At 40.7% G+C, this 10699-nt stretch overlaps 1 protein-coding gene across 1 annotated transcript; it reads left to right on the top strand.

Moving 5' to 3' along the window:
- The first annotated feature begins 2778 nt into the window (after positions 1-2778).
- Positions 2779-9828, top strand: LOC130081123 (uncharacterized). The gene is made up of 16 exons (XM_056246094.1): positions 2779-3712; positions 3809-3948; positions 4208-4412; positions 4494-4598; positions 4749-4942; positions 5049-5190; positions 5287-6084; positions 6189-6289; positions 6369-6488; positions 6574-6621; positions 6726-6809; positions 6893-6958; positions 8918-8975; positions 9227-9277; positions 9356-9400; positions 9660-9828. Exons 1-13 carry the CDS (start codon positions 2779-2781, stop codon positions 8918-8920), a joined length of 2940 nt encoding a protein of 979 aa, XP_056102069.1. The 3' UTR covers positions 8921-8975; positions 9227-9277; positions 9356-9400; positions 9660-9828.
- Positions 9829-10699: the final 871 nt, after the last annotated feature.

Raw genomic sequence — 10699 nt, 5'->3', positions numbered from 1 at the left:
TTTGTCATCCCAAGATGCTTCCTCATCCGTTCCTCCTTAGAGGCGTGTTTGTCTTCGTGGGTTCGAATAAGCACTGCTAGTTCGAGGAGGGTCCAGCTGCGGCTTGGGCGTTCCCCTAATGACACAAGAAAGCCCATCGGGCGTTCCTGACAGCGTTTCATCGTCCAATCACGAAGAGTTTCGCAAGGCACACTGGGTATGATGTCATTTCCCTTTCTGTATGGGCAATTTTACCTCGTGGTAATTTTCCCGGGAGAAGTAGTAGTCAAGCGGTCATTCGATGAGAGATTATGTCTGTAAGTAGGCTATTGTTTATTTCTACAACATTGACTGGGAAGTATTCTCATTTATGTCACTGATATAGCTGTCGTGTCGTCTTAATCTTATATGGTATCCGAATCCGATATTAATAATCACGGCAATGGTTCGGTAGCCGCTAATGTCATGCTATCTCGTCTTAGCCATAGCTAATTGTAATATCTTGAGGGTTCGAATAAGGCACTGAAACCGGTGGTTGAAATAACTCAATAGCTTTTACTGGAAACTGCCAGAGAATAGCCGCATACACACACACACAACTCCGCAGCTCACGCAACGTATACTGTTTGTAGCTAGAAGCTAGAGTTTGCAGCGAAGACTAAGTTAACATTAGCACAGTAACGTTACATTGTTAAGTTGGATGTTAACGTGTTAGCTAGATACTAAGCATGTCTATAGATACTAAGAGGCATGAAGTAGCGGCCACCTACGCTGCTTCGTTATGGTGACACAGATAACTTTGGTGGGCGCGTTGCCTCGTTTTGGTGGTAGGTAACGTTATCTTTGTCTAAAATAGTCTTTTACAGATATAGCATAGAAACGGTGGTCAAACTGTACACAAAAAGCCTTTAAACACACTCAATCTCACCTGGCAAAACACCATTGATGTTATACAATGGGAAGAATAAACTTAGTGGTAATAGTAATGTTGTTGAGACAACAAAGTTTTATATTTTGAGTAAAGACCTTAATAAATCAATCCCAAAATTCGAATAGTGCGTTATGTTGTTAAAATAACTGCTTTCAGTTTGTTTAACTGTAAAAGTGATGCAAAACCAATGCTTATTCAGATGCGCAAATTTGTGTAAAATTTTTTTTTTTTCTGAATATAGAGTTGCTTGGACCTAAAAGATTTCCACGCAGGTATTTTTCACATTTGTAATCCAGGATAAATGCTAATCCAATTCAACCCTGATAATAAATTCATTTAAAATTCATAGTTTTTCATCTCAACTTCAAAGGGTGTGTGTTGTTACTGGATTCTAGAATATATTTTATGTGGGTATTGGTTTTAGTAACAGAATATATTCAGATGCAAAAGCTAAGTGCTATTTAAATTTTCTAATAGAATTATAATTTTTATCAAGCTTGTATACAAGTTCAGTAATTTCACTTAAATGGCAATTAATAATTTTCATTGCCATTTAAGTGAAATTACTGTATTTTATCAAATTTATTTCAATATATGAAATGTATTATCAGGTTTGAATTTAATATTGTTAACGTGTTAGCTAAGAGGCATGATGTAGCGGCCACGCTGCTTCTTTTTGGTGACGGATAACATTGGTGGGCACGCTTTGTTTTGGGAGCATTTTGGTGATGGTAAGTAACATTATTCTACAGGTACATATTTAATAAACGCACATTGTTTACTAACTTCGTTTTCACATAGTTTTTTAACAGAGTTTTAAGTTTCTCACCTGAAGATTTCTTGGATTCAATCAGGTAGTAGCTAGTGCTAGGAGGGGGAGAAAAGTAAGTTGAGCTTGGTTAATGTTCTCCATCTATATCTCTTATCTATAGCTACATCTGTCAATTCTGCAGAGCAGTCAGAAGCCCCAGCCCACAAGGTGTTCTGAGCAAGGATGCCAATTTCTCCACTGCCCCTTTTGCCCACTTTATAAGGGTGACTACTCAAAAGTGGAAACACATTTACAGTCCCATATGAAAACAGTGGTACAGCATGGAGGTATGTTTACTGATTCATTGGCTGATTCATTGGTTTAAATTAATAACCTTTGTTTTGATATGAAGAAGGTGAGGACACTAACCGTGGTCAAGAAGGCACTTGTGTTTGGACCAGTTATTAAAGCCTGCTTTGTTTTTTACCTTTCAGAGTTTGTGATGTATACCTGCAAATGGGGCTGCAGAAAGGAGTCCCACTACCACTGCTGTGCTTGTATTCAAATTTTTCAAAGAAAAAAAAAACTGCTTAGACACCTCAGCACATGCCACCGTCAGCCAGCAGAAGGCCAACCCCACCCTCAGCCAGCAGAAAGCCAACCCCACCCTCAGCCAGCAGAAGGCCAACCCCACCCTCAGCCAGCAGAAAGCCAACCCCATCCTCAGCCAGCAGAAAGCCAACCCCACCCTCAGCCAGCAGAAGGCCAACCCCACCCTCAGCCAGCAGAAGGCCAACCCCACCCTCAGCCAGCAGAAGGCCAACCCCACCCTCAGCCAGCAGAAGGCCAACCCCATCCTCAGCCAGCAGAAGGCCAACCCCATCCTCAGCCAGCAGAAAGCCAACCCCACCTTCAGCCAGCAGAAGGCCAACCACACCCTCAGCCAGCAGAAGGCCCACTGAACTCTATGGAGGCCATGGTAGAAGCCCGGCTTCACCCTGTGGAGGCCATGGTAGACCATCAACCAAAAAAAACAGTTGGCCTACGTTCGAGGGTCAGAAAGGTTAAGTGCACAAAGTGTGAATTAGTGCTAAATAAAAAAAATTTAAAGCAGCATATGAGACGACGCCACTCAACTGTCAAGGAGGACATTACAGCCGACCGTCATCTGGCATGTCAGCCAATAGAGATTGAAAGGGGAATATTTGCTGTTGTAAAGTCCTTCAGCAGCAATAGTGCACCCATCCATGTACAGAAGCAGACGTGGGGGACAAGCCATCAAATTCGTTGTGAGCTGGATGCCTGTGTGCGCAACACTGAGGTGATGCATAGGAGTGGGTTTATATCCTTTGATTGTGCCCATCTGCAGTCCCTGCAATACTGCCCACCACCCCTCAGCCCTCAGATAGAACTAAGGGAGGATGTTCTGAGGGACATTGTCAGTAGCAGGTGGTTCAGCGAGGAGCGGAAGAGGGCATGTCTTCTGAAAAAAACGGCGGCAAACACTGAAGGGATCCCCTTCAGTGTTGATGTTGAGGTGGGAAGCTCTTCCTCAAGAAAATATGTTTCCATTTATGAGGCAAATCTGTCTTACTATAACAAGTTTGGCAGAGTGATGGTCATGTTTGACACAGCAAATAACACGTGGCATTGCCATTGTGTTAAAGCCAAACAGGCCTGTGTCCACAAGGCCATTGCGAAATGGCACTTTTTCCAGACAAGAAAGGAGCTCTTCACGGGAGATGAGAGCGAGGATACTCAAGATAGTCAGGGCTCTGAAGACGAGGTGGAAACTGTCACCTCAAGCGATTTTCAGTATCCCCCTCGAGATCAGGATTTGGGGAGAATTGTTAGGTACATTCACAACAAGAAAAGGCTTCCTGCAGACTTGCCTGCAAATGTGTATGGGTTGACAAGTGAGTCAGACGTGCCTAAACATCTGATGCCCAAAGAGTGTGTTTGTCCTGAATGTCCTGGTGATCTTCCCCTCGGTGAACCCCTGATCATCAGCAAATCAGCAAAAATCATTACTGTCAAGGGAATCATCGAGGGTCTGTGTCACATTTGAACTAAAATTGACAGTTATTCTTCCTTTTCCAAGTTGTATATACCACTAAATGCTCTAATGATCTACTTATGCATTTCAGGTGTGACAACTTATGGGAAAAAATGCAGTAGATGTGGAATGATGGTGCGATACCAGGAATGGGAGGATGGCTTACATAACTTTAATGACAAAGTCATTCTAACCCTCCATTTTTGCCTGTATCTTCGGAACTGCCTCCAGGTCAAATGTTAAATTCAATACGTGAAATTTATGTGATTTATGAATATTATGTGACCATACTGCATGTTAAATGCGTAACTCTGATATTACATATCTTTATGCACAGTAGGCCATTAATTAAGCAATTAGAACTCAGGTGCAGGATGAGGCTTCTTAGCTGACAGTCATGACATTAGGCCATTAAATACATAATTGGAACTTTCCCAGTTGCACACTTGCATGGAATTACATTTTCTAATTTATTATTGTTTTATTCCAGACTCACACAGCTCTGGGTCGAGCCATCGAGACATGGGAGCTGACGTCGGGACAGCAGTACCCAAACAAAAATAGCCTAATACATGGATACCTACATTTTGAAGCACTGACAGACCACGATTATAACTTCTCCTGTGTCCGCTGTGGACATCACCCTCCTGTGGTGGTCATGGATCTCCACAAGAGCTGTGTCTTCAGCTTGGCAGGTACAATACAGGTTTTATTTGTATGGTGAACCCCTCCAGGTGGTCTAACTACAGTATATTGATATTTTTATTTTATTTTAGTCAGTGAACTAGAGGATCCACCAGATGGATTTGATGGGGAGGTGGACATTGATGAGTTCTGGGACTCTCTATGTTTAGAGAGGATTGCACGTGGTTTTGTTCCAAGTAAGTGACTTTTTAAATATATTGTTTGTTTATAATGTTTCCCAGAGAGATATAATTCCTTTGTTACCTTTTTTCCCCTGTCTTTCTCACTCCACTTTAAGAATTACAAAGTTAATTTCTAGCCATCAATGCAGACTATTTTTCTATCAGGTGATAAACAAAATCCTTTTGCCGTTAAACCTACGTACCACCACTGGGCCCCGTGGATTGGACCTCACACCCGCAAATCCAACAAGGTGCTCAATACAGAGCATGAAAAGGTCCACACAACAAGGCACCCAAAAGAACAGACAGAGATTGACGTAACAGAGGACAGGCTATTGGATGAAGTATCCAATTTGAAGGTAAACGGGTCTTTGTGTTTTTTTTGTTTTGTTTATTCTATAGAATCAATATAGCTAGTATAATTGTGTTTACAGTGTACACCTTTATTTTGGTAATCTATTACAGGTCCATGCCATCCGAAAGCTCTGCAGGGAGTGCGGAATTGATTCCCAAGGTTCCAAAATGGAATTAGTTCTAAGGCTGAGAGAAGAAATGAAAACCCGAAGCAAATTTGATAAAATCTTTCAAAAGGTTTGGGGAGCATCTGGTAAGTAAAAAAAATGTCCCAACAATGTGGATCTTTTCTCATTGGGTTTACTGGTGGCAATTTAGTTTGACTTCCTTGAACACTTGTTCTCCTCAGGTGGCTGGGCTGTTGTTATGTGCCCCTGTGGACAGGTTGTCTCGCTGAAATTTAACATTAGGGCAGAAAGTCCTAGGGACTTTACTGATTTATTGTTATCTTGGAAACACATGCCCAACATATGCATATATGACTTTGCAAGAGGTCTGGCAGTGCATGCTAACCTTAGAGAGCCTGAGACGATACCTTTCAGCCCTCATGAGGGTAGGTTGTTGGACCCCAGCCATGAAAACTTGCAGTACGCATCCAATGGTGGTATGGTTAATTTACCATGGCTTAACACTAGGAAAAATGTGCCGGACCCGGGAGGACATCCATTGACTGGGTCAGCAGACCACTATTGTCTCTATGACACATTCCATGAGGGAAACACTAAAGACCCGAAAGATATCCTCCGGAGGATAAAGATGGTACCTGAACTGGCAGGGAGAATTAACAGCCAGGTTGCAGAACAACTCTTCTCAACCATGAAAAAAAACAACTATTACATGAACATGCTCTCGCCATCTGCTCATGTTTTCATGATGCGTAATGTTATTCACAATTACAATCAGCGGAAGAACAAGAAGATCAAGGAGGAATTAAAGAAGCTTGTGACTCCTGAAATTCAGCTGTGTCTCAATGAGCATGGTCAGGCAGAATTCTGTGCCTCTCAGCCAACAGGGCTTAGCCCCGACCCAGTTGTTGCTGCCTACTCTCAACCAGTAGAGCTTAGCCCAGATCCAGTTGTTGCCGCCTCCTCTCAGCCAGCAGAAATGGGGTTTTGCTCAGACCCAGATCTTTCACCACCCTCTAAACGTAAGGAAATCTTCTATATTGTATGCATTGTATTAGTGATTGTGTATATTTATCCAATAACACATTTCCTCTCATTTTTGTCTCATCTCTTTATTTTGATTTAGGTTCAAGGTTACAGTCGCTCTCCTCAGCTGTTGACCGTACTACTCCCAACTTTACAGTTGCTGATTGGAAACGAGAACCAAACGCAAGACTCATTGAATTAGTAAGTTTGAGATTAGTTTTTGTGAATTAGACATTTTAAATATGCATGCATTCATAATGTTCTGTATATTTCCCCATAGCTGGACTATGTACTGGATATTAAGGGTGACCCTAAGGAGGAAATTGTTCAAGCCAACAACTCGATCCTCACAAGGTCTGACTTTTGGACTCTGGGCCTAGAACGAGATGTTGAAGCAACGGTAAATCTGAACCAAGTGTTTAACTGTATTTCCTATGGTGTGAGCTTATTAATTGTCTTACTAATTAATCATAGTTTTTTTTTAGATTGCAAATTGTTGTTTCAACATTATCGTCAAGGCTGCAAATGCACATGTAAGTTACATTTATTACATTTAACATAATCTGTGTATTCATGTTTCCTGACTGTATACTTTTGTTGCCTACACAAAGTGTTATGCATCTGTTTTCAAATAAAGGGCATTGCAACCGTGGCTGTGGATGCCTATGTGGTAGTCACCTGGCTTCCTCCATATGAGGCTTCTCCAATTGCTAAAATGATTGTGAGTAGTAATGTAACAGAACTTGTACCTCAGCTTTAACCTCATGTTCAAGTTCCTCTTTGAACTCTTTTTATTTTCCTCAGTGTGACTTTGCATCCAAAGACGTGGTGCTTCTCCCTGCCTGGCAGCCTGGGCACTGGACATTGTGTGTGAGTAAACCCACTCTGACTTGGCTTTTTTTCTATCTGAAATACTGTGCTGTTATTATTGAATCCTCATTCATGCTTTGTTGGTACATTTCATGCGGTACTCATACGGAGGCCCGGTCGCGCGGGCACTCTCTCTGCGGAGCCAGGCGAAAGTATACCATCTCAAAACTAAGTGCTGTCTTGCTCTCTCTTCCTCGCACATATTAATCAAAATAAATCGACACGATGGTTAGGTCGGAAGACTAAAGTGTCATGTGGAGCATTCAGAGATTACCCGCTGGGTGTGAATTGTGCTGAAATACGTTGCCTTATTTTCTCTGAAAAGCGTTCCGCACATTCAGCTGACATAAACCACACTTTAAATAAACGGAAAAAAAACTATCCAGTGATAAAATGTTTTGTGATGACACAAATCTTGTGGGATGTCCTAACCGCCGGGATAATCACACAAACGAGCACACGTCCGATAATGACACGTCCAATTCGCAAACTAATGACTCCCGTGAACCAATTTGTTTTAATGAATGGTTAAAACAACTGATCTTTCCAACACTGAACTCACAAAACGTCTGAATCGGAGTATAACTAATCGATAACCCTTTACAATAAGGTTTCATTTATTACATAAATTACATAAAGTACAGTTTTCTTACTCAAGTGTAAGCTTTAAAAAAAATAAAACCACTTGGGTTTTTTCCCCAAAAAAGCATATGACTACTTTTTTCCACACAGTGCTATCAGGAATCAATAAGAGAATCGTTAAAGAATCGGATCGATAAGTAGAATCGTCAGTGGCATTGATATTGATAAAATCTTATCAATTCCCATCCCTACTCACAACTCACCCCTGCTCAAGTTCAAACGCACAAATTACCAACGACTTCAACTCGTGCAACCAAAATAACCCACTCTGTTGTCTATTTCATTTCTAAAGACATGCGCCCGCTCAGTGTGGTTAAAAACAAAGGTTTCCGTTATATGGTGCAAATGCAAACAATGGAAATTTGCTCACTAAGAACCTGTGAAACACAATCCCAAACTGGCAGTTTGATTTGTGTACCGAATTGTTTACTTAAAGTAAACTTGTTTGACTTTTATGCACATTTCTTTTTTTTAAATATTACTTTTTCTAAAATGATAGTCCTACTTTAAAAAAAATCCAAATATATATATATCGCCTTATGCACAGTATCGAAATATATTGCAATATATTGTATCGTAATACGTATCATATCGCCAGATTCTTGCCAATACACAGCCCTAATATTTACTATAACTGTAATTTTGTTTGAAGTAAGATTTGGGTCTTTAACCAACCCTTATCTTGCCATTCCATGAAATAAAATTCTTAACAGGTTCTCAAACCAAGACTGAGGATTATGCAATATTTTGATTCAAGACACCCCAGTGGCTTTGGAGATGGCCGCTACCTAGAAATCTTCAGGTTTTTCATAGAAAGCTGACTACTGGTTCCTTATGTTCATATCTAACTCTGGGTCTTGCAGCAGTAACTATTTTTTCTATTCAAAGCAATTTCCATGTTTACACCCTTAAAGTGGTTATTCATTGGTTCACTAGAAACCTCATCTGCATCTTTACTTTAGGATTAGTTTATTTAGACCTCCCAAATACTGCTTTGAGAACCCAAGAACTTAGATACAGTATGATCATGTTTTATGTTTTTTGGAAGTATGGTAGTTCTGTTTTGGACTATACTTCCTTTTTGTTTCGTTCTGCATTTATTGTTCCTGTTCATATGTTCCAAGTCCCCACTAGGAATTGCTGCTACTCCCAGGTCACTTTTTAGCATGGGAAGGTGTAGTTCCATTTTTAAACTATGCTCTTAGAGCTCAAGGTGGGTATTAAGTCATGGTAGAGATTCAGCAATTCCTAAACGGGGTTCAATGTTACATTTGAAAGACATGAATTGCAACTAACACGTCTTCCAAAACTTTTCAGTAACCTGGCACATGCTGTGTCCAATGGACCATGGAAGTCATTTTACTTGGCTGACGAGGTAAAATTTGTGGCTGTAGCACGATTCACTGCATTTAGTAGAGTAGCGTACATAGGCAGGCCTTTTTTTATTATTATTATTATTATTTTTAATTATGATTTGATAAAGTGAAGCAGATGGACCCTAGTTGCTGCTAAATGGTGTCACACTTTTTGTATGATTAAAGCTACAAAATGAGTGTAGATATAAGTAGGCAGCATCATATAAAAGAATCATTGATAATAAATCACACACCCCTTTTACCATCACAGGGAGCATCTCCCCAGCATCAGAGCAACAGCTGTGGGGTGTTTATGCTGATGGTGAGATGCAATATTTTCAGAAGTGATAACTGATTACTAGTTTGCAGAACAACTAACACATTTGTATGTTCATTTCAGTATGCAATGTATTCTACCCTCCAAAAGCCATATGATTTCATTGAGGTGAGTTTGTTCAAATCTCAATCAGATTTGTAGTGTGAAATATAAGGCTTTTAATAATTTAGTCCAATCTGGAGGCTACAGTTAACATGCACCAATAGGCCATACACTTAACTTTGTCTGCAGGTACTGTACTCACTGGAGGAGATGGCTACATCTGTAAAAATGTACACTGCCATAGTTCCCATCAATGAGTAAACAATACTGTAACATGGATTTGTATCAGGCTATGAAGACATTTAAAGCATAACTTTACTTTCAGGTGGACATGCTCTCTATCAGGAGGTGGTGGTGTGGGCAACTGCTGGAGACCTTTACGCTTGAAAGGTGTTACATACTGCGTCCATATTTTGCTATTTAATTATATTTGGTGCTCATGAAGATGGAAGCCTATACTGATCTCATTTCTTTCTCTAGCCCTGCAAGACTAGCTGACACTAGCTGTTCATATATTGCTATTTCCTTTTATTTGGTGCTCATTAAGATGGTAGCCAATATACTGATCTCTCATTTCTTTCTCTAGCCCTGCAGGACCAGCTGACACACCCATCTCACCAGCTGACACACCCATCTCACCCTCTACATCTCCCCATGTCAGCCACCCCTTCCAATCCCTAAGCTGTCCATCAGGCACACCCATTTCAACAGAGGACAGTCCATTCCTACCACCTGTAGTCCTTCAGCGTATTATTGAAGAGACGCTGAGTTTAGACATGGCTATGCTTGGCGTGTTCAACAGAGTTTCTAAAACTTTCCAGGAACTCGCAAAGCCATTCCACCCCTCCGTTTATATTAATGAGAGTTTGGCAGGTGACCTCAAACTTAAAGACAGTCCGATGCATATAACCGTTAGAAAAATTTATAAGACTGCAGGTCGTGGCAGTGGCCTTGCACTACGCCTCAAAGGCTTTTCCAAAAGAAGGAATTGGCCGAGCGCACGCCTGGTGCTGAGGCACATGGCTTATGGCAGGTATCTGATTGAAGATGTCTGCCTACCATAGTGTTGTTCTCTGAGTCCGTGTGGTTAGAACAACGTCATCAACACTTTTATTACTCCTTTCTTTTGTTTTATTTGTGACATGTTTTATTGTGTAATCCCTTTCATTTTTGCATGCCAATAAATCTGTTTTATACTTTACGTACTACAATGTTCAAAAGTAAATTGTTCAAGAAAAATTACTGTATTTTGTGTCTTTTTTGAAAACATCTAAAGTGCCTGTGGGATGATTAAGTGAATCCTTGAGCCTTTAAAGTGCGTCTGGTAACTGGACTGGAACTGCACAATGCCCTAAGTGTTATTTT

This window comes from Rhinichthys klamathensis, unplaced genomic scaffold, assembly GCF_029890125.1.
Source record: "Rhinichthys klamathensis goyatoka isolate OS25496 unplaced genomic scaffold, OSU_Roscu_1.1 h1tg000036l_1, whole genome shotgun sequence".
NCBI lineage: Eukaryota > Metazoa > Chordata > Actinopteri > Cypriniformes > Leuciscidae > Rhinichthys > Rhinichthys klamathensis.
This window is presented reverse-complemented; position numbering and strand designations above follow the sequence as displayed.